The sequence below is a fragment of the Xylona heveae genome (assembly GCF_001619985.1).
Source record: "Xylona heveae TC161 unplaced genomic scaffold L228scaffold_16, whole genome shotgun sequence".
In the NCBI taxonomy this organism is placed as follows: Eukaryota; Fungi; Ascomycota; class Xylonomycetes; order Xylonales; family Xylonaceae; genus Xylona; species Xylona heveae.
Window position 1 is genome coordinate 127,976 of NW_017264208.1, and position 22,354 is coordinate 150,329.

At 49.2% G+C, this 22,354-nt stretch overlaps 9 protein-coding genes across 9 annotated transcripts; 5 read left to right on the forward strand and 4 right to left on the reverse strand.

Moving 5' to 3' along the window:
• Positions 1-5: 5 nt before the first annotated feature.
• On the forward strand, positions 6-576 carry L228DRAFT_271749 (hypothetical protein; the record flags this gene model as incomplete). The annotated part of the gene is made up of 3 exons (XM_018335567.1): positions 6-122; positions 288-370; positions 522-576. 3 exons carry the CDS (start codon positions 6-8, stop codon positions 574-576), a joined length of 255 nt encoding a protein of 84 aa, XP_018184406.1.
• A 248-nt stretch (positions 577-824) lies between these two features.
• L228DRAFT_242152 (hypothetical protein) lies at positions 825-2,480 on the reverse strand (the record flags this gene model as incomplete). Its single annotated transcript, XM_018331386.1, has 1 exon — positions 825-2,480. The coding sequence occupies one exon, from the start codon at positions 2,478-2,480 to the stop codon at positions 825-827; it is 1,656 nt and encodes a 551-aa protein (XP_018184407.1).
• Positions 2,481-3,932: 1,452 nt separating this feature from the next.
• Positions 3,933-5,134, forward strand: L228DRAFT_225345 (hypothetical protein). Its single transcript, XM_018330378.1, has 2 exons — positions 3,933-3,983; positions 4,041-5,134. Exons 1-2 carry the CDS (start codon positions 3,981-3,983, stop codon positions 5,094-5,096), a joined length of 1,059 nt encoding a protein of 352 aa, XP_018184408.1. The 5' UTR covers positions 3,933-3,980; the 3' UTR covers positions 5,097-5,134.
• Positions 5,135-5,368: 234 nt separating this feature from the next.
• Positions 5,369-7,902, reverse strand: L228DRAFT_251710 (acid phosphatase/Vanadium-dependent haloperoxidase). Its single transcript, XM_018333617.1, has 3 exons — positions 7,337-7,902; positions 6,452-6,990; positions 5,369-6,366 (listed from the first exon to the last, which is right to left on the reverse strand). The coding sequence occupies exons 1-3, from the start codon at positions 7,426-7,428 to the stop codon at positions 5,681-5,683; spliced, it is 1,317 nt and encodes a 438-aa protein (XP_018184409.1). The 5' UTR covers positions 7,429-7,902; the 3' UTR covers positions 5,369-5,680.
• A 285-nt stretch (positions 7,903-8,187) lies between these two features.
• On the reverse strand, positions 8,188-9,574 carry L228DRAFT_54473 (Aldo/keto reductase). The gene is made up of 3 exons (XM_018336694.1): positions 9,172-9,574; positions 8,825-9,092; positions 8,188-8,759 (listed from the first exon to the last, which is right to left on the reverse strand). Exons 1-3 carry the CDS (start codon positions 9,387-9,389, stop codon positions 8,238-8,240), a joined length of 1,008 nt encoding a protein of 335 aa, XP_018184410.1. The 5' UTR covers positions 9,390-9,574; the 3' UTR covers positions 8,188-8,237.
• Positions 9,575-10,581: 1,007 nt separating this feature from the next.
• L228DRAFT_251712 (hypothetical protein) lies at positions 10,582-11,856 on the forward strand. Its single transcript, XM_018333618.1, has 2 exons — positions 10,582-10,957; positions 11,064-11,856. Exons 1-2 carry the CDS (start codon positions 10,857-10,859, stop codon positions 11,713-11,715), a joined length of 753 nt encoding a protein of 250 aa, XP_018184411.1. The 5' UTR covers positions 10,582-10,856; the 3' UTR covers positions 11,716-11,856.
• L228DRAFT_251713 (hypothetical protein) lies at positions 11,819-13,188 on the reverse strand. The gene is made up of 2 exons (XM_018333619.1): positions 12,806-13,188; positions 11,819-12,689 (listed from the first exon to the last, which is right to left on the reverse strand). Exons 1-2 carry the CDS (start codon positions 12,824-12,826, stop codon positions 12,102-12,104), a joined length of 609 nt encoding a protein of 202 aa, XP_018184412.1. The 5' UTR covers positions 12,827-13,188; the 3' UTR covers positions 11,819-12,101.
• Positions 13,189-17,532: 4,344 nt separating this feature from the next.
• L228DRAFT_254611 (MFS general substrate transporter) lies at positions 17,533-19,649 on the forward strand (the record flags this gene model as incomplete). Its single annotated transcript, XM_018333841.1, has 6 exons — positions 17,533-17,753; positions 17,819-18,092; positions 18,158-18,509; positions 18,570-18,822; positions 18,886-19,008; positions 19,094-19,649. 6 exons carry the CDS (start codon positions 17,533-17,535, stop codon positions 19,647-19,649), a joined length of 1,779 nt encoding a protein of 592 aa, XP_018184413.1.
• A 921-nt stretch (positions 19,650-20,570) lies between these two features.
• On the forward strand, positions 20,571-22,112 carry L228DRAFT_271757 (CMK1 Ca2+/calmodulin-dependent protein kinase; the record flags this gene model as incomplete). Its single annotated transcript, XM_018335568.1, has 5 exons — positions 20,571-20,768; positions 20,852-20,942; positions 21,020-21,350; positions 21,426-21,577; positions 21,652-22,112. 5 exons carry the CDS (start codon positions 20,571-20,573, stop codon positions 22,110-22,112), a joined length of 1,233 nt encoding a protein of 410 aa, XP_018184414.1.
• Between the last annotated feature and the right edge of the window lie 242 nt (positions 22,113-22,354).

The following is a 22,354-nucleotide window of genomic DNA, read 5'->3' on the forward strand; positions in this document are numbered from 1 at the left end:
ACAAGATGCCGCTCGTCGTGCCGGGAATCAACTCGAATGACGGAAGCAAGGAGGACCAGAAGATGCAGTGGATGAATAAACTCGTGGGCAAGAAGATCGATGAGAGCTCGCACAGCGAGACTGTACGTTGTCGTTGTCGTTATATTTAACCCCCTCCTTTCCCCCCACTCTCCCTCTTGTCGTCGTCGTCGTCGTCGTCCACCGCCCCACTCCCGTTCTTCAGGGGCTTCGGAGGCTTCGTGGCGGGTTCAGAGACAGTTGGTGGCTAATATCTGAGTTGCGGTTAGACGTTTGCAAAGACGGATCTGCCAGAAGAACACCGCATCATTGCGCCCGGATCGATGGTCACCAAGGACTTTAGAGAAGATAGGTGAGTTTGATCTGTGGATGGGGCTGGGGTTGTGGACCCGAGGTGTTCGGTGTTCGGTGTCATGGGAAGTCAAATCGGACAGCAAAGAGAGGAATGGAGGCGGAGGGGGAAGGGAGATAAGAAGTAATAGAAGCTAATGACTGTCGAGCAGACTGAATGTGCACGTCGATGACAACGGCACGGTGACGCATGTTGATTACAACTAGATTGCATCCTGCATGCATAATTTCCTTTTGGTTCTAGGCTCAGCATAGAGCACATGTTATGCAATGCCAGGGGGTTTTTCGATTCTGGCAGATAGGACTGGGTTGGGATTTGCAAATGGAACACATATACGTCGTTAGTCAGGGTTCTTTGTTACTTTACATGATCCGTTGTGCCGGGATGATTACTTCAGATTTTAATTCAGTTCTGATTTCAGTTCCATGTCAAATATCACTCCAAATCCATTCGTCTAGTAGGTAGTGTGGAAAAGCTCTGCCGTGGAAAGACTCAAGTACTCCAAATGGTTATTTTCTAGGCTGGTCAAAGTCAGTCTGTTTCTTCGGCCCCCATGAAGCTTCAAAAGCCTCGATGGCGTTGTGTGGCACACTCCCATGATACATGTTCGTATGTTTACGTTTCCAAAATCAAATGTTTCATCGAAATCACACTTCCTCCTCCCGAAATTGTGTTTAACCCAGGCCTCGTCTGATGAAGAGCTCTCGAAAACATTCGATCCAGATCCGTCGAAGAATGCTGCTATCTCCTCCTTGACAAGGACGTACACACCAAAGGAATGTCCTGAATCCCTCCAGCAAACAGTTGGCCTGTCTCCTCGCCAGCCAAGTTTGTCACGCATTTGCGTTAGAGCTTGCCTCCAGCCGCCAACCACCTCGACGTCATGGAATTCAATCAGGCCAAGGCAGCCGGGGAGGAGTGAGAGGAAATTTATAAATTTGTCAAGCCGTGCCGAGATTCCGGACAAGCGCAAGCATTGCAGATGCGGCCACGATGATGCAGGGTCCGGCAGCGCAGAGAGGATAGATAAGCGCTGAAGAACTGCATCCCCATCGTCATCATGAACACTGGCGCCAAACTTTAGGACTTTGAGATTCACAGCAGCGGCCAAGATCTTGCTAAAAAGGCCATTCTCCAAGGAGTTACCGGCTTGCTTGCTCCAGCCCCCACTGTTGACAGATAATTCCAAGTGCTGCAGACTAGGCATTGCACACAGCGTCCTGAGATTCTCATAGTCGCGACTCATACCGCTAAAGAGCGGCCAGCCGATTCCTCTTGCGCTGCGCTCTCCAAAATTAGCTTCAATGCGGAATTCTGAAATAGCAGTCGGCCGATCTGCTGCTGATGATGATGGTCGAGTAAGCTCTGAAACCACAGTGCAATATCCGTGCCAATGATGACGCATCTTCTCCCAAGGACCGGAAAGCATTTTTCCATCAAGCCACGGTTTGGGATGCGGGAAATTGAACCCAGGAGGAAATGACCGAATCAATGGCGTGTGGTACTTTGGATTAAGATAACAGCGTCCATACGTGTCAACCGTGACCGTGACACGCTTGAGCGCAGGGAATTGCTTCAGTCCGAGTCGAAACGCTGCGGCGTCCTCGCCGCTGGAAATAATGGCCTCTTGTTCTTTGTATAGCTTTTGGTATAAAGCAAAACTTTCCTCAACACTCAAATACTCCCTCGTCGGCACACCTGGCCATACTCTCTCGGCTTGCTCCAGCCAAGTTGCAGCTAAGCCGTACCATGTCACATACTTTAGATTTTTGTCGCACTCTTTGACAAATTCACTGTATGATTTTGCTGCATCATAATCCCCTTGCGAGTTCGTCTCTGGCTTGGACTCGTCTTCTGCCAAATAATGATCGAATCGGACGTCGTCCCAGATGATTTCCTTGACTTGGTATCTGAAGATTGGATGGTCTGCTATAGCCTTGAAGACTTCGAGGTTGCGTTTGCTGGGGGAAATAAAGACTCGATTGATGTGAAGTAGAGGATTATATCGAAGCCCCCGTGCCACAAGACGAAGCCTCTTGATATCCTGGGTCGAGAGGTAGAAACTAATTGCGAGAATTATCTCTAGTGGTAAATGGTTTAGAGTAGGCATGTTCTTGTCTAGCCACTCTTGCAGAGATGCAATTGAGCCGAGATCGATCTTGAATGAACTGTTCGAGCGAGCAGACGGCATCAGGTGGTGGGGTTCTCGCTCTATTTATGCACTTACTTGCTCACCCCATCCCTGCCAGCCTGCAGGGTTCACTAGCCCTAGCTTTATTGCCTTATCATTAAGCCCTATTCAGGCTGCCAGATTGAGCGTCAGGGTCTCTTAAGGCTTCCGACAAGCCTTTTAGATTTATGATAGCAGCTAGTCCTATATTGTTCATGTAGATTATATGGATTGCAAGTCACCATGCATCGGACGTTCTGTATTGACCGTGCACTTGAGTTCAAAATAGACTGGAATCGTCAAAGCCCTGAAAAGGAGATATCAAATCGTTCTCTGATTTAGAAAAAAAATGTCTCATGGTCCGTATACAGACCTTTTGTACAAGGCCAGTGTTTGGTGTGGATTAAGGTCGAATCTGTAGATATCGTTAGCTGACACTTAGTTGGTCGTAACTAATCAGAAAACAAGTCATGGTCCATGAAATTATGAGCGTGCCAACATCTCTCAGCACCATCCCAATACCTGAAAGGTTCTTTACAATATGCGTTGTCTGGGTCCGCAATTGCTGCTCACTCCACAGAAGATACGCTTGAAACGGAGCCATTGGCATATGAAAAGGGGCCTGGTGTCTGTATGATCGGACTTTTGTATCTGCGCAGCAGGTTTGAGACTTTCATCTCAGCATAAAAGGTGCGAGATGGAGAGCCAGCCTTCCATGAATCGTGCGAGACCTGGTCAGCACACGATTGATAGTCAAACATAGCTGTGGGGAGATTTGTCCGGCCGGATACCCCGTGGAATCATGGACTGATACGGATCAGTTATCTTCGTCTGAATTGATGATTAGTTGCTTCACACGACATTCATTGTATAAAAGGTCCGAGAACTAACCTCGTTGTATCTCAAGGATGCCGTGTGCCATTGATCTTTATCAGCACCATTCACGTTTTGATCTTTGGGAAGACAGCGATGCAGGGTTAACCAAACCAATCAATGTATCTTTGATTTTCTTTTTTTTTATATTGTAGGAGCACTTCTGTCATTTGCTGGCGTATTAATGATATTGGGTACTTGTTTCGTGTGTAATTAACAGTCACGTTGTTTACTTGTGGTCACGAGAGGTTAATTTGGTTGAATTCATAGCTAACAAATGGTTAGCGGTTATTACAAGGCAGCGTTTGTCCAAGTGTCCAGTGGCGAGCTCAGTTAAGATTCAGCGACAGATTGCCGAACTCAGACAGGATTAGCTTGTCGCGGAGATGACCAGGATGGGACTAGCTCCGGGATATTTCAGGGCCCCGCGAAAGTTGCATAGTTGGCTTTTCCGATTGTCCGTATAAGAAGCTTCGGCGTTGTTCCAAACTGCGATTCCATGTGAGAAGGCATCCATATCAATAACCCCCGGCCCCAGTCATTCTTCCCCACACACAACGCGGCAAGATGGTATATTCTCTGATATTACTGAATATCTCACTGAAATGTGTTGCTAATATGATCTAGGCTACCGAATCCAAGAAGAGACTTGCGCTCGCAATCATCGACTTCCTTTCCACTTCGCTCAAGGATGGGACACTATCGAGTGACGACGCCGAATCGGTGGAAGTAGCACAGTCTTGTATTGCTGAATGCTTCAAGGTCGACCCTACCGACAAAGCCGCTGTAGAAGATGCCATCGGAAACCAAAACCTTTTGAAGATATACAGTGTGTACGAGAAGCTCAAGGGCAAGAGCACCGCCAGCACCGAGGGTGTAAGCAGCGCACACGAGGGTCGTCCTTCGACTCCCGCCACGCCTTCTATCCCCAAGGCTGCCGCGGCTGCCGCGGCTGACCCTCTCTCCAAGTCTGCAGAGGCCGACGCCCTCAAGAGCAAGGGTAACGCTGCCATGCAGAAGAAGGATTACCCGGGCGCCATTGATGCATACACCAAGGCCCTAGAGATCTCGCCTCTCAACCCCATCTACCTTTCCAACCGTGCGGCCGCATACTCGGCATCGCTTCAGCACGAGCTGGCCAAGTCGGACGCGGAGATGGCAGTCGCCGCGGACCCCAAGTACACCAAGGCCTGGAGCAGACTAGGTCTGGCCAAGTTTGCGCTTGGAGACGCAAAGGGCAGCATGGAGGCTTACCAGAAGGGTATCGAGTACGAGGGCAGCGGCGGAAGCGAGGCCATGAAGAGGGGATACGAGACCGCGAAGAAGAAGGTCGAGGAAGAGGGAGGCGACGTTGGCAGCCCTCGTGCCAGTAGTCCTCGTGCCGCCGGTGGTGCCGGAGGCGGTGGTATGCCCGATCTGTCAAGCCTGGCAAGCATGCTTGGCGGCGGCGCCGGCGCCGGTGCTGGCGGACGTGGTGGAGGACCAGACCTCAGCTCGATCATGAACAACCCCATGTTCTCTCAGATGGCGCAGAACCTGATGAGCAACCCGCAAATGATGCAGAACCTTATGAACAACCCTCGCCTACGGGAAATGGCTGACAACTTTGGCGGAGGCGGAGGCGGAGGCGGCATGCCCGACATGGCATCGCTGATGCAGGATCCATCCCTTGCCGAGATGTAAGTAACCGTTTTCTTTTTTCTTTTTTCTTTTTTTTTTTTCTTTTTCTTTCTTTTTTCCCCCCTCCTTTGAATTCTTTTCATTTCACGTGAGCTAACAGTACGTAGGGCAAGAAATTTCATGGGCGGCAGAGGAGGCGCTCCTTGAGTGAATAGCGACATGGCATTTATGCATTGAAACATTCCCTGATACTCAATACTCACAGTTTAGAAAGCATTTTGTTGAGTCGATTAGTCGATTAGTTATTCAATAAATGACCACAAATTTTATCGTCCATTGATATTGACTCTCCTGCTTGAGCAGTCGAGTTGTTTGTATCTACGTTCCCGGACTAATATCTGACAAGAGTAGATGTGAAAATAGCATTGTCTTGACTCTTAAGAAGTCACAAGTATCAAATTAATATCAAATAAAGAATCGAGCCTACGCTGGGAACTAGGTATATTGGATTAGTGATTAGACCAAGTGCAAGTCAAGCAGTACAAGACTGAAATGAAATAACAATTATACAATGTGCGGCCCTGCAGCCTGTAGGAATGTACAGGTTCTGGATAGTCCACTGGTCCTCGATTGACAGACTGAATTCATTAGTGCTCGGGGAGACTTGGTCGCGCAGCATCATCCGCGGCGCCATCCAAATGTAAGCCGCTCTCGAGATCAGGGTCTACTGCACTAGGACCAGCACCAGTACTGCCACGAGTACCATTACCGGTACCATCGCCATTTACGGCAGTCTTTCTCTCCGGAGAATGTCCTGCACTCGACGCAGAATCCCATCCCTCGGGACCGACATATCCCTGTACACCCACGCCGATGCCCCAGGCGCGGTCTCTGCTGCGGGCGCCCCATGCCCAGCCGCTGCCGCGGGTAATTGGCAAATGGTACCATCTGAAGGCGAACCAAGCGACGACGAAGCCCATGATGGAGCCGAACAGGATGTCGAAGCCGTGGTGGCGGTAGTTGTAGTACCGCGAGGCAGACACGAATATGGCCGTGCCAATGGGCAGTGCAATGACGACGAGGACCCATGTGGGTGGCGCAGCTGCCGAGTTGCGGATCTCGAACGAAGCATTGTCTGCGGGACTGGCCCGGTTGGTTGATTCGGTGGGCAGGGGAGATTCGGAGCGGGGATCGTTTGCGTAGGGCTTGTCTGACCTAGGAGTGGACGTGGTATTGGACGGGAGGGGCGGAAGCCGGGGTGCGAGAAAAGGAATGGCAATGGCGAATTTGGAACATAGGAAAAAGGTCAGATATATGAGTCCTGCCCACGATGCTGTTGTTGTCATTAGTTATTCATTACTCATTGAGTCATTCACGGCGTCTATTGGAATTGCAAGGGATGTGGCAGTAGTACCCACCAGATGAATGCCCGCTGGGAAAGCTCTTAAAGCCGTCATCAAGAGTAGACTGTTTATCCGGACGACAGATACTTGCTGTGACGAGCGCGCCTCCGTCCACGCCAGATACGACATAGCGCCCAGCGTCCACGAGGACCGGGTTGCACCGCATGATGAGATCAGGACGGGGTTTGCCAAAGAGATTCTTCATTCCCTCAGTGAGAAGGAACGTGACGGCGAGTGAGAGCCCAAGACCCATCCACCCCACGTTCCATTCCCAGAGTTTGCGCCGCCATATGACGGCGCGGAGGTACGGTGAGTGGCGCGAGGAAGAGTTGGTGGAGTGGGCGAGCTGTCTGGTCACTGCTGGGCCAGGGACGAATAGCATGCATACGAGGAAAATGATGATTCCGGGCGCAACGAGACACACTAGGAATAATGTGCTGGTGGACACGGTCTCATGTTTGAGGTGTGGAAAGGATATAGATCCGTCGCTCAGTGAAAAGGGGCGCGTGTTGGGCGAGCATGCTGAGAAGCCGCCCGCGACGGCAGCAATGCCACTTTGTTTGTTAGTATCGCATGTTTACCAGAAAAGCAAGTTTGGCAAGGTATCAGGTATTGCTTGCAGCATATGGCGAACGTGGTAAGACATGGTGATATTGCCATGAGAGGAGATGTAAAAGGATAATGGAATGAAAGGCTTGCTTTATTAATGCAAAGACATTCTTGCAAAATTCTGATATTAAAAAGAGTATTCAACATGTTTATGCAATGCAAGATATAAGATGACAGCAGGAACGGACAGCTCAGATACAATCAACACGCATTCCTCTTATATGGAAACTTTCATTGTCAAAAAGGAAAAGTATGAGAGTAAACATAGCAAAGGAACCTAATTCCACTTACAGTATAATAAACCAGTCAAAGATATACGACAAGATCAGGCGTTTCGACGGAGATCCCGCCGCACGCGACACGCTTCCCAACATTGCGGACATGATGATATCGTATTAAGATATCAACTCCTTTAAGACTGATGTCCTAATTGTGCGATTGATTCTTGCTGTGTTCTTTCAAGTTTTGGAGATTAGATTCGTGACCCCAAGTCACATGAGTAAGAGTAAACCGTTCAGTCGACGTCAAAGATTTGGCTGCGGCAACGTGAAGAGTCGAAGCGCTGCGGAGCTGATGCTGAATATGACTCTGCTGGGCTGACGCGGAATTACTTATCGTATGTAATTGTCAGAGCGGCGCGATGAAGCAATGAGCATGTGAAGAAATAATGGTTGTATATATTGCACATGGTCATCTAGACCACAGCTACCTACAGAGTATAGTGATGCCAAGAAGGTGTTTCTTCAAAACCCTCTCATGCAAGAGACGAAGACGAGAGATTCGCTGCATTCAGTATAAGCAATTCGAACTCTCAACCCTCTATGCCAGTTCAGCGTAACTTGCTATGGTTAAGGAGGGTCTCATTGAGTTCAAAGGTCTCGCTTGTGCGCCAAGCAGCCTAGCCGGATGGTCTGGCCATCCCAACCTTGGTGATGCTGTGCAACATATTGTTTAGTACATCTTACTGTTATGATTAAGACTCAAAATGATGGCACATTGAGAAGGGCAGGGTCAGTATTCTTTAAGAATAAAATCTTTTATAAATTCTATGTCGTTATCTCATTAAACTATAATGGCCATGCACAGCATTAGACCAGACATGGTATATATATATACACACTCAAGAGGCAACACTAAATCTTACAATCCCCGATAAAATCCTTTTGACCTTCTACCTCTAAGTCAAAATCATTTATTTGCCGTCCAAGTCGGTGAAGAAGGGGTAGTTGAAGGCCTCGGAAGAGTCGTTGAAACGGAGCTTCTTGTCAATGTTGTCAATGGCAAGGACGTCCTCGGGCTCGAGCTTAAAGTCACCCTCGTAGTTGGCGACGATGCGCGAGGGAGTCTTGGATTTGGGCAAGACACTGTGGCCGTGGGCAATACCCCAGGCGAGAGCGGTCTGAGCGGCGCTCTTGTTGTACTTGGCGCCAATCTCGGTCAGGACGGGGTCCTCGATGAGCTTGGTGACGTGCTTGCCGGCGTACAGCTCGTTCTGGTTACCAAAGGGGCTGTAGTGGGTGATGTGGATACCCTTGCTCTTGTTGTACTCGGTGAACTCGGGCTGTTGGAGGTAAGGGTGAAGCTCAAGCTGGTGAGCAGCGGGAACAATGGTGGCATGATCCAGCAGACGGTCGAGCTCGGCCTTGGAGAAGTTGGAGATACCGATAGCCTTGGCCTTGCCGGACTTTTGCAGACGCTCCATTTCCTTCCAAGTCTATATGACCCCAATTTGTTAGTCATTTCGTCCAAAAGCATGTATGAATCGCAGGAGACACGTACGTCAATGAAGTCGATGCTGCGGTCAATCTTGATCTTGCCGTCGGGGCCCTTGGGCATGGGGTCCTTGCCCCGAGCAAAAGGCGAGGGCCAGTGGATGAGCCAGAGGTCGACATAGTCGAGGCCGAGCTGCTGAAGCGAGTCGTCGAGAGCCGGCTCGACATCATCGGGGTGCTGCTCGTTGTTCCACAGCTTGGTGGTCAAGAAGATTTCGCTGCGGTCAATACCGCTCTCACGGATGGCCTTGCCAACAGCGTGCTCAGTGCCGTAACTATTCTTCCGTTTTAGCCAATTGATCCTCGAAGATGGGGCTCAGGGAGCACCGCGGAACGATGTGATCGTCTACTTACATTCGGGCAGTGTCAATGTGACGGTAGCCAGCCTTCAAGGCGTCGGCAACAGCAGACTCCTGGGAGCCAACATCCTGCCAGGTACCGAAACCGAGAGCGGGAATATCAGCGCCAGTGTTGAGCTTGAACTTGGTCGCATTGGCAATCGACCGAGCCTGAGTAGGCTGGACGTGCTTTGAGACCTGAGAAAGACGGGCAGCGGCAGAGCGGGCGAACATCTTGTCCTCTTATTTTTCTGTTCGTCTGGGGTATATTTTTTTGGGTATGGAGAATAGATGGGAAAAGAAGAGAAAAAGGTTTAGCAGAGCAGCAGGATGCAGGCAGGATATATAAAATTGGAGGCCAGAAGGGTGAGCATCCCCAGCGTTAGGACCGATTAGAGTTGCGTAGGAGGGTCGGAAAGGCACGCATCACCATATAGCAACAAATACGTCAAATTGGGTCCACTTGTATGACGTCGAATCATGATTGCGGGATCCACCAGGTGAACCTTAACTACACAAGGACAAGCGACTGTTTAAGTCCGTCGCGAAGATTCTTAAGGGGTAAGGGAAACATGATGGATGGACGGGCACATCATCCACGGCGATGAATGGTAATCACCTTCTGCCAATCGGAAAAGGCTTTTTTACCCCTGACACACCAATCCATCCTGATGGGAAATCGTATGAGACCACAGATGATGCAGATACTCCGTATTGTACGATGATGAGAGGTACACAGGTACGTTACTCTGCAGGTCTGTACCTCGTTCGGCTGCCGTTCCGTTCTAAACGAGCCAATCAATGAATCTCAATTCTTTCGACCGAGTACAAGTCCAGATGAGAGCTTGTACTTTTCTCACCTCATCTGTTTACTCGCTGAGAAAAGTATTCTTTCTCATATGTACCTACAACCCGACATGAAGAATCAAAGTGTGGCTTGCAGCGTACTTTTAAGCCCAAGCCAGTGGCGTTGCAGAACCAATGACGACATGGTGATTCTGCAGTTCTACCATGAAAGGAGCGAGAGTGAACATCGACTTCATCTTTATCAGCCAAGCACGATCATCGTCACGGAGAGGTAGTATACTGCTATGCCTCCGTACCTTGTCCTTATATATCAATGGAAAAAATGTCAAACGCCTTAATTAGTCATGTTTCAGAAATGGCTCGATATGCCGCAACCCTACGCCACAGCCGGCGCTGCGCCTCACTGCCGACGCAATCTCCAAATGCAGAGCCAGTGTATGAGGAGTAATACCCTGCACTTTAGCTGGAACAGGCGTTGAATACCCGTGCCTCATAGGCAACAGGGCAACATCTCTTCGGCTTGTGTTCCGCCTTTAAGTAGCGCGCTATAGCTCGGGCTGCTCTCACCCGTATGGAAATACAAAACAGCCTGGAAGAAGAGATTGTGCGCCACCTCTAGCATAACCTCTAACGCTTTTTTGCCGCGTATTTCCGCGATACCCCGGCTTTCTCGCGCGAGGCGGTGCAGGGGCCGTTTCTTTGCTCGTAAACATGACTACCGTTGAAGTCTATCTGCTCGTATTCTTAAATAGCCTCTCATCCGCTTTATAATAGCCACTGTACCTGACAGTAATCAATCATTACCTTTTCAAGTGCAGCACTTAGATACCATTGCATCTCACCACCAAAACCAGTGGCATCAAACGTCACTGTGAAATTAGAAAAAGAATCAAGATGCATTTCCAAACGGCTACTCTTCTCACTCTCGTCGCTGCTGCTCTAGCTTCTGACGCACAGCAGCCTCAACGCCGTCAAGGTGGTATTCTGTCCGATGTGTACGTCGTCTCTTCCCTACCCTTTATCTCTCTATCCTACGCCTGCATCTCTTTTCTCTTTCATTTAATCCTTGCAACAACTAACCTCTCCTCTCTCTCTCTACAGTCAAGGCCTAACCTCCGTCGGCAACGGAATTACTTCACTCGGCGGGTCGATCGCCTCCGATGCTACATCTCTCGGCGAGAGCATCGCCACAGACGCCACGTCTCTCGGCCGGTCTATTGCAACCGACGCAACCTCTGCCGGCGGGGACGCTACCTCTGTGGGAGGATCCATTGCCACGGACGCCACGTCGCTGGGCCGATCCATTGCATCTGCGGCGCCGTCCGTCGGCAGTTCGATTGCAAGTGAGGCGTCGGCGCTCGGCAACAGCGTGAGCTCCAAGTTTGCCAGCATTTCCTCGAGCGCTGCGGCCGCGGCCAAGACGGCGGGCTCGACAAACTATGCGGCCATTACCAGCGCCGAGAGATCAGTCGTCTCTGATGCTTCGACCAAAGCGACTTCGTTGGAGGCAGCAGCGACCTCTGAGGCTGGCAGCGCGTCAAGTGCGGCGTCCAGTGCGGCTGCATCGGGCTCGAGTGCGGCGTCTTCGGCCGCGTCTTCGGCTTCAAAGGCCTCGGCTCACTCCACCACCTCGAGCCATACCTCTTCAATGACCACGTCGACCTCGACTGGACTGGCGGCGAGACCGACCGGTGCCGTTGCAGCAGGTCTTGCGGGTGCCTTGGGCGTGCTTGGTTTCGCGGTTGCCCTGTAGAAGGCCTCGATGGAAAGACGATGGAGTTTGCTCATGGGAAGGAAGAGTAATCATCATTCATGCGTAACGCTCATTGTTGCTTGAATCTGTTAGAATTTCATTTCTCTCTCTCTCTCTCTCTCTCTCTCTCTCTCTCTCTCTTTTATTCTTCTGCTGTATCATCTGTTGAAATACTCCTGGCTGGGCTATTTGGCTGCTGGCGTTGTAATCTGGACTTGCATCAAAATGGTAAAAGGGAAGCCATGAAAATAGCAATGAACAATAACAATTTACTACGGCTATGAATTCACGACAATACGATATCATTGGAGTAATTCAAATGAGTGCCTCGAAGAATCATGGCATGTTCGTTGTAATAGTGTCACCACTAATCGTCAATGCCTCGTCTAGGCAGTTCCCTTCCGTGCCTTCTCCAACTCCAAATACTTTTCATACTCCTTCTTTGTCCCTTCAAACGTCAATTTTCCCTTGGGATTCCATCCCAAAAGTGTTTTCGCACGCGTACTCGTCGCGCGCGCATTCGTGGATCCGACAATCGTCAACAGCGGTCCAACGAGATCGGTTGCCTCCTGCACGGTCCGGCTTTTGACCTCATCGGTCTTTACGACACCGAGCTGTTTCAGGACGGTCGCTCGCACTTTTGCCGCCTCCGCGGCACTCGATTCTTCTGCCGCGCCAAAGTAATACGCCTTTGGTCCCCAGGTGCCCTGGGGACTGTCCGTTCCGGTTTCGAGCTCCGCAATGGCGCGACCGGCGAGAAGAACGTACAGGTCCGCAAGATCGCTGACGTGGACAAAAGTGAAGATATTGGCGCCTTGGTTGGTGACGAATACGTCGCCGGTCTTGCGCGCCCCGTCGACGAACCACGGTACGATCAGCGTATTACGGTGGAAGGGGGAAATGCCGACCCCGTAGACGCCGCCGGGGCTTATGATTGCGGTTTTGACGGTGGGTGATGATGCGGATAGGACCAGCTGATAAATGATATTGTTATTTTATTTCCTTTTTGTTTGGAGGGGAAAGGTACAGTCATCAGGGCGGGGAAAGGAGACCAGACACGAAAGGAAAGAATGGTAACTGGCATACATACCTTATCGGCAACAGCATGCATAGCGGTATCCGGCGCATTGGTAATCTCCTCAATGTCCGCCACGTCGTCCCAGATCTTTGGGCTGGCAACTCCAGCAGGCGGAGTGTCAAAAAGTAGGGCAACGCCAGAAGTATGGATGAAGAAGTGCGGCTTAGAAGAAGCGGATGAGCCTCCACGCTCAAGGCCACGAGTAATTGCCTTGATGGCTCCCAAGTGGTCTGCGTCTGCGGTATCTATTGGTCATAGGGTCAGAGATGCGCGCGAGATGGGTGGAGAAAAGTAGCGTCGTAGCCATGGAGACGCACTGATGACAATATCGGCATTCGCGGCCGCTTTCTCGATTACTTCAGAATCATCTAAGCCACCAATAATGAATTCGAGACTAGGATATGTTTCTTTGAGCTTATTCGCACTCTCGCGGGATCGGATCAGGGCGGTGACCAAGATATTGCTGGGATTGGCCTTGTAGAGGGCGTCAAGGACTTGTCCGCCAATGTAGCCGGTGGCTCCTGTACTGTGGAGGGTCACATAGGATCAGTAGACTGATTTGAAGCTTGGTCGGTTGGGATAGACGGGATTCGTACAAGAATATTTTGACCATGGTTTCAATGGACTGGCAGGTTGGTCTTCTTTGTGTTCTTCGCAACCGACGGATATTCGTAATACTCTCTGGATGTCCTTCTCTCAAGACAGAAGATTTAGATGTTTGTTCCACGGTCGACTACATGCTGACATGGCAATGTATAAATAATAGACTGTAGCTGAGCATTTCCAATCGATTAGAAATGCACACAAGCATCAATAAGGCGTGCTTGCGCCATATTGGTAATCTGACAATTCCAGTCTGGTTTCGTCCGGAAATTGATTATACAATGCAAGTAAGGATCTTTCTAGCATGGCTTGTGTATACAGAAGGAAGAATGTCAAGTCTGCTGACTTAGTCTGTGCCGTGCTTGAGAGATGCTCCTTTCGAATTGCGGCCGTGTCATGGATGGCATCATACCGGCGGCCGCATTCTCCGGCCGAGATCACTCCATTATACTGTAATACTGCCCCTGAAGAGCGGTCAATTGTGGTGTTGCGGTCATGATTTTCCCCACATTGTTGTTAGTGTTGGTTATCGAACCCTGAGCGGACGAATTCGCTCGGACGAGCTGAATAGTACTGTATCTTTTGTTCTGATTCGACTGTCTGTCTTCGCTTATTAAGCGTTGTGGACAAGATAATAGAGGTGCTCAATCCCAATGTACGAAGTAACACTCGATCCACAACTCAAGAATAAATAATATTATGGATTTACTCTGGCATCACCGATTTCAGCGGTCTCTGAAGCACATATTTGATCTAGTATAATAGAGTATTTTGTATAACCGCAAGGACAGATAGACGTCCGATGTTTTCGTTATCGGTACCGGGTATACCGATGTCATCGATTGCAGATACTCATGTGCGACAATCCTCACGAGCATAGGAAAGTTATGAAGAATCCCCATTGATGGATTCCAATGCCGAGAACATCGATAGGGAGCTGATGTCGGTGTATATCTGAGCGTGTCGCGGTGATATCCGAGTCGCTACTGGATCAAAGGTCCTCGGCCATTCCGGGTAAATACTGTTGCTCAAATCTAGCCTTGTAACCAAAGATTCAGGGTTGGGAGAACAAAAGGGATTGTAGCTGACTCTCCCTCGAACGGAGAGAGCCCCAAAAAAATGTTCAAGGAAGCCATCTTGGCTCCGACTTCAGATTTTTCAACATGCCTTCCGAGCCTAGAAACCTCACGTTCAAAAAACAAATCACGTTCAAAAAAGAAGCGAATGCTTTTCGTCCATCATGCCATAGGTTCACCCGGTTGTCCGGTAATACCCCTGTACAAAACCTCGTATATTAGTCAATTTAATTAAGGAAGGTTTGCACTCTTTCCAAATCCGTCTTGTATTCCCATCCCTGGCTATGAAATGGCCCACAGTCCACTGCAAGGAATCTTGACGGGCGAGCGGGTGGGAACGTGGGGTCCAAAGAGCGGACAGAAGTGCTGTGCTAGTATTTGACGTTCAATCAATGATTGTGTTGCACTTTGACTCTTCCTATCTCGGCGGTATTATTATCACAACTTTTTGCCACGGCAGAAGAGAACACACTCGTCTCTTACATACGAAATTCGCCTTTGCAATGATGATTGCGAATCAGAAGCGAGATAGACCAAACGTAGCGTGAAGAGCTCATTCTCCTCTAATCTTGAGGTAGGCCAGTACAGTATTGGTTAACGAACAGAATTACAGCTCCACTCTATCCAAATATCGAAAAGTACCCTCATTTTGGCTCAGTTCATCTCAACTAGGAGAGGGGACTCAATTGATTTTACGCTGAAATTAGTGGCCTTTCCTTTTTGCTGTTCGGGGAATTCCTCGTGAAGAAAATTTTCTGTGCATCTGTCAGCCGGCATCTCGGCACTAATAGTAGACGGCAATCCTCACTCCAATCTAATGGGGTACCAACTGAGAGGTCAAGAACATGGGCCCCAGCGATTAATTACCGACATCGGTCAATGATGCGTTCAAGGCCGAATAGTTATCGACTGCATTATTTGTAATTTTCTAGAGCTCTGTCCTCTCTACTCCGTAACGAAATCGGATCTCCACTCTCCATGGCCATCCGATCATGATGTCGGAGCAGCTGCTAAACTACGTCGCTGAACCCTTTTGTTCGGGCGGAGTCGCCATTTTAGAGTTATCAGATGGTCTACAACTGTCGGCACTGTGAATTCTCTCGGTCCAAGCGACGCAAAGATCAGATCATCAGATACAAATCTTCCTAAACCTCATAGCTTTAAAGTGGGCGAGCTATCGGAGTATACGAGTGTCAAGCTCATTAAAGCAAATGGATTATTGCCATGTCCACGTCATGCACAGTGCTACGGATACAAAGACGGTACCATGAGCACTGCTCACCCGTCCTTCCCTCATTAACCTTGGCCCATCATAATACCCACCGATGCAATGATTGAATTTCCATGACAAGCAACAACGGCAGTCCTGTATGTTCTCCACGCTCAGCCTCGCAACGTGGAAGACTAGCATCTGGCGCAGGATATAGCTCCCTCGCACATCTCAGAGCGTGTCGATCATGCGCGGCCAAGCATTACTGCCAAGACCTGCTTGCAACAATTCCAGAGCAAGCAGAACAAATACGGAGTAACTCCGAGTTGCATGCAAACTAGCGCATGGTGGATTTTGACATTATTTTCCGCCTTCTAGAATCTCAAAAAGCGTGTCCTGGTGTGCCCATTTCCAGCAGATCCACGCTCTTTGCTTGGCATTTGATCTGGATACCTTTGGAGTACCTAGACCAAGTACGATATGCTGGCCTGGGAGGTTCGTTTGGCCAACCCTAAAAGGCCATCGGCTCATGGTTTCGCGCGAAACAGCTTTTCCGAGCTCAGCTACAGCTGCTAGCGAGACACAATTTTTCTGCCACTACGGCACAGTTACAAGGATCTCATGCAGTTCCGGGCCAAGCTTCCGCAAACAGTCAGTGCCTGTCAAGGATCTGATAACATCTGATTGTATCCAGGCCTTGAAAATTTTTTTAATCTATAATGACGATAGGATCAACAAGTCCAATGGATTTTCTTATCAAGGTTTACTGCATGGTTGGCTTCATTGGCTCCGTTCTTGAGAAAACCCAAATACTGTACCTCTCTATACAGGGATGACCGAAGGGACGAGCGAGCAGGGAGATGATCAATCTCGTCGGCGGCCAAGCGAGAGGTCATTTTCGTCGATGACATCTCGATCAGTTCATGAGCGGAGACAGCGAAAGAAGAGTCGATCTTTTCTTCTTGCACCTTGGTGCGATGACAGTTATTTTATCAGATGGGGCCCAGGACTGACTAGCTAGGCTGGCGCGTCAGTCCGTCTCCGAGACCATTTCTAGCGCGGCTAGGGGTTCAGCGACGATGATTGCTTTCTTCGACGGCTCATGGTGGGAAAGCTGTGCCGCACCTTGCCCTCGTTGGCCCTTTCAACCTGAACAATAATCTCGTTAAAGTTATCAGATTTTTCTCGCCTCCGCCTTGGTTCACTGGCACTTGACCTAGTCTAGCATTTGCGTCCGAGCCAGCTGCGACCCTCGCTCTGCCTCTTTTACGAGTAACTCACAGCAAAAACTCTCTTGCAACCCAACTGATCCACAATCAATTGTTCCAACCACCAATGAGCGACCAAATACCTGCGCGTCCCGGCCAGGGTCGACGAGACACTAAAGTGTGGAGCAACTTATCAGATGTGCCAACATGCCCTTCTGCGTCCCCTCTCTCAAGGGTTTTCCCTTCCCATGTGGTTCGCTCTGGGACGCCAAGTCTGCGCCATTTCCCCTTCGTCCCACCCCCCCATCTCATATGTCTTTGGGTAGCGTACCCGTTTTTTTCCTCCCCGGCGAGGGTTGGTTTTGCTGTGGAATGAGAAAATGTACTGTTGCACTTCGATCTCGCGAAAACCGGGGCCACCATTTGGAGCGCCAGTGCGTCCCTACATTAGCTTCTGGTCAGATGGGATAAAAAGCTCTTGGACGCCTCTCCCGCTGCCAATTTCATTTCTATCATCGCCTGACGACTGTGCAAACATTGACTGAACCCTGTAACTGCGGGTTCCGAGGGAACTAAATTACGACAACTTGATTGCTTCGTCGTAGACTGGTCTTCCCTTTTGCTCACTTCAGTCTCGTCGCTATGAGATTCCAACCACCACGCTTCATCAGTCGCCCAAGGGCAAATGATGCTGCTGTGCATCAACAAGAGCAGGAGGATTTGGAGAAGAAGAATGCACCCGAGGTCTCTTCGGCGGCAGCTTCTGAACTCAACCACCCCGTGCCCGAAGAGGAAGGTGTTCAAAGAATTGAAGCGTTGACATCGTCATGGACCTGGCGGGAGCTGATCCTGACCTATCTCGCGTTCGTATTTCCTTGTTCAAGACTTGTAAATGCGCTAGACTTGGACCAACTGACAAACAAGATAGTATCTATCTCTTCTTTTTCATCCATGACTTGCAACAGTCGATCGTCGGCACTTGCGCCCCCTACATCGCCAGTGCGCTTGGAGACCATCATTCTCTGGTCGCTGCTATCCAAATTGCTGCCCTCATCATCGGGGGTGTTGTCAGCTTCCCAATTGCTCGAGTCCTCGACATTTGGGGCCGTCTGCCGGGCTTCGTGATGCTCTTCATTCTTACCGAGGTTGGCATGATTATGATGGCCGGTGCCCTAACCATTCAGACATATGCTGCTGCACAGGTACTTTCTAATTTTTTTTTAAGTTGCTTCTCTTTGTCTGTTTCAATTCTAACTGTGTGGGTAAGGTCTTCTACTGGATCGGACAGAATGGAACATCCTTATCCCTGCAAGTCTTCCTGGCAGACACTAGCACGCTGAAGAATCGTGCAATTGTCTATGCTTTCACCACCAGCCCTTACATTATGACCCAATTCGTTGGTCCCCTTGCCGCGACCAACTTCCTGACCAAGTACGGACCGAGCGGCATTCGATGGGGCTACGGTACATTCTGCATTGTCTATCCATTTGCTGCTGCTCCCGTGATTGGCACACTCTGGTACCACATGCGCCAGACTGAGAAGAAGGGTCTCATGCCCAAGAGAGAGAGCGGACGTACCTGGATGGAGTCCGTCAAGCACTACGTGATTGAATTCGATGGTAAATCCCACAATATATCCTCTTGAGAAATTCGTCGACCTCGCTGACAGTACGTAAAAGTCGTGGGAATGATCCTGATCTGCGCTGGATTCGTTCTCTTCCTCCTTCCCTTTAGCTTGGCTGGCGACGAAGCCGGCAAATGGAACAACGGCTCAATCATTGCCATGATTGTCGTTGGTGGATGTCTGCTCATCATTTTCCCATTTTACGAAAAGTTCTTTGCACCGCACATGTTGCTGCCATGGGAGTTGCTCAAGAACCGAAACGTTTGGTCCACCTGCATTGTCGCTGGCACTCTCTTTGTCAGCTTCTAGTAAGGACCCACGTCAACTCGCCCCATTGACGCTCGTGAATATCAAGCTAATACTTCTGCTAGTTGTTGGGACGCGTATTTCTACTCGTACCTCCAGGTTGTCTTTCAGCAAACTATCCAGAATGCTTCGTACATTAGCAGCACCTACACTGTGGGTTCATGCTTTGTCGCCTTCATTGTCGGAGCGTAAGTATTTCTCAATCCAGTTACATGACTCGCCCTCTTTTTTTCCTTGGGGAATGTGTGCCATTCTCTGACGGGTTCTTTACAGTCTCATTCACGTCTCAAACTACTTCAAGTGGATTGCACTTTTCGCTATCCCCCTTCAAATTCTTGGTACCGGACTCATGATTCACTTCCGGCAGCCTGACCAACACATTGGTTACGTCGTTATGTGCCAGATTTTCATTGCCTTTTCTGGCGGTGCTATGAGTCTGCTTGACGAAATTTCTGTCATGGCCGGCACTTCTCACGACAAGGTCGCCATTGTGCTTGCCCTGCTCAATGTCGCTACTCAAGTCGGCGGCGCCATCGGTCTCTCCATCTCTGGCGCCATCTGGACAAACTCGATGCCCGAAGCCCTCATGAAATTCCTGCCCGCGGATGCTCAAAAGGACTTTGCTTCCATTTACGGCAGCATCACCACCCAGCTTAGCTACCCCATGGGCTCGCCCGTTCGCGTAGCCATCATCAAGTCTTATGCCTTGGCTCAGCGCAGAATGACGATTGCCGCTACCTGCGTCTTGGTCCTTGCCCTTTTCGGTGTCCTCATGTGGCGCAACATTAATATTTCCAGAGTCCACCAGACCAAGGGCACCGTCTTTTAAAGAATTCCCTTTTATTGGTCCCTTTTTGGGCTGAGCCTCACCATGTTTCTCGAGTGTTACCACTCAAAACTATTGAGGAGGGTTGTTTGGTTCGGCCGTTATAGTCCGGCATGACTGCCTATATTTTGTATATTCTGATATCCATAATGTTAATAGAGAATACTGGTCTTCTACACTGGCCCGTCAAAATTTTGTGACCGGTCGGAAGATACCTCAATACCCCAAAATTTCAAATATTTGTTCGCCACATCATGCACCATCAACCTGAATACGATATGTGGAGATTCTCTGGTTTCCTTGAAGAACATGCCATCAAACAATTTTCAACTACTGTAGATTACGGCTTACATTACTGTAGTATAATTAATCCAAGCTTCATGATACGGCAGTTCTCAAAGAAGCTCTTGTGAGCAAGATGTGTTTATAAGCAACTCTCTTTTCTCCGCGATTTTGAAATTTTTCAACTTGGTTGGTGTCATGATGCTAGCAATTATTCACGTTAGGCAATTCAGTATTTCTTGAAAGTGCCATCTTGACTGTTTTTGCATAATTAAGTCAAAGGAAAACGTAAATTAGAAACCTTCAGGAATTTTTCTACTTTCTGTAATGGCCATTAGCCTCTACAGTTAATCTTATCAACAACAAACGTCATTGCGACGGAAAAGTGGAACACGCCATTTCACGCGCCAATTAGACGCCATATCCGCGAAGTTGCGCCAGCTTCGCTGCCACTTCTAACCCCACATTCCTAAGGCTCACAGACTCGATTTGTCTCCATAAAATTGCCGGTTATCCACATAATAACTTCGCTTTCCGGTCGATAAAGTCTCCGCTCGAGTCAGAAATCCAGAAACGCAAACCCGCTTGGTGTTACCTCCCAATACTTCTCCTCAAAAAGGCCCCCGCCGGTCGGCTACAGTCATGGCGACGGCGCAGCAGCAGCAACACTCGCATCCCGCCGCCGCAAAGACCCAGGTACAACCATGCAGATATAAGACAGGAAAAACCTTGGGTGCTGGATCTTATTCAGTGGTAAAAGAATGTGTGCATATCGACACAGGGAGGTATTACGCCGCCAAGATTATCAACAAGAGATTAATGGCAGGGAGAGAGCATATGGTGCGTCCTCACACTGCTGCAAAAATGCCTTCATCTGCATAATGACATTGTATGGAGCTGACAAATAATTCTTTTGATTATAGGTTCGAAATGAGATTGCGGTATTGAAAAGGGTGTCAATGGGTCACCAAAACATCCTAACCCTCGTAGACTATTTCGAAACGATGAATAACCGTATGTGGACTTTACCCCTCGGGTCTCTTTCTGTGTTATTTTATTCGCACTTCTTACTCAACGGAGGAACTTTATAGTCTACCTTGTCACGGATCTCGCACTTGGTGGCGAGCTCTTCGATCGCATTTGTCGAAAAGGGCATTACTACGAAAGTGACGCAGTCGATCTGATTCGGGCGACATTGTCCGCAGTCGCATATCTCCATGATCATGGCATTGTACACCGCGACTTGAAACCCGAAAACTTACTTTTCCGGACACCAGAGGATAATGCCGATCTCTTGATTGCGGATTTCGGCTTGTCACGTATCATGGACGAGGAGCAGTTTCACGTCCTCACAACAACGTGCGGGACACCGGGTTATATGGCTCCGGAAATCTTTAAAAAGTCTGGTCATGGAAAGCCTGTGTAAGGAAAATGTTCCTTTGGGGTTCTCTTAAGAACCCATCCAAGTCACTCTTGCTAATTGCGCCTTTTCACCAGCGACATATGGGCAATAGGCGTCATAACATATTTTCTGCTTTGCGGCTACACTCCTTTTGACCGAGACTCCAACCTAGAGGAAATGCAGGCTATCCTTGCTGCAGACTACTCTTTTACCCCCATCGAATATTGGCGCGGCGTAACTCTGCATGGTATGACGTTTTTCCTTTTCCTTTCACAAAACTGATTTCTCTTGCGTTCACGGATACTGATAATTGTTTTATAGCCCGAGACTTTATCAAACGTTGCCTGACAATCGACCCGACAAAACGAATGACTGCACACGAAGCTCTACAGCATCCTTTTATATCCGAAGAGTACGGTGCCAACGAGGCAGACCTGCTCCCCATTATCAAGAAGAACTTCAACGCACGACGAACACTGCATGCAGCCATCGACACCATTCGCGCCATCAACCAGCTGCGAGCCGGGGGAGGCGCGATGATGGACGGCGCCATGAGCGCGGACCCACAAAAGCATGGAGGAGAAAATAAAGCAGCCAACACAAGTCCTACTTCCAACGCCCCTGCTGCTACTGATGGTAGCGGCGGCACCGACGACGGCGCAGACAAGATGGAAATCGACAGTCATGGCGACGCCCGAGGCCAGACGGAGCAGCAAATCAAAGACCAGGAACGCAAGATTCAAGAAACAGCCAGAGGTCTCTGGAATGCTGCGCATAAATGAGCGAAACTCATTTATGTTACTTCTCCCGCATTTTAGATTGTTCTTCCCTCTTGTTCTTTTTTTTTCCCCTCTGGTGCATCGGTCTCTTTCTCTTCCCTCTTCTTTTCTCTTCCTTTTTCATTTCCTTATTTTTCCTTCTTCTTCTTTTCTTTTCTTTTCTTTTGTGCCTACATTAGTACCTTTTGCTTGTTCTAGGTCAGTAGGCTTCTCATCCTTGCCTGCCTGTCTGCCTGCCTCATAAA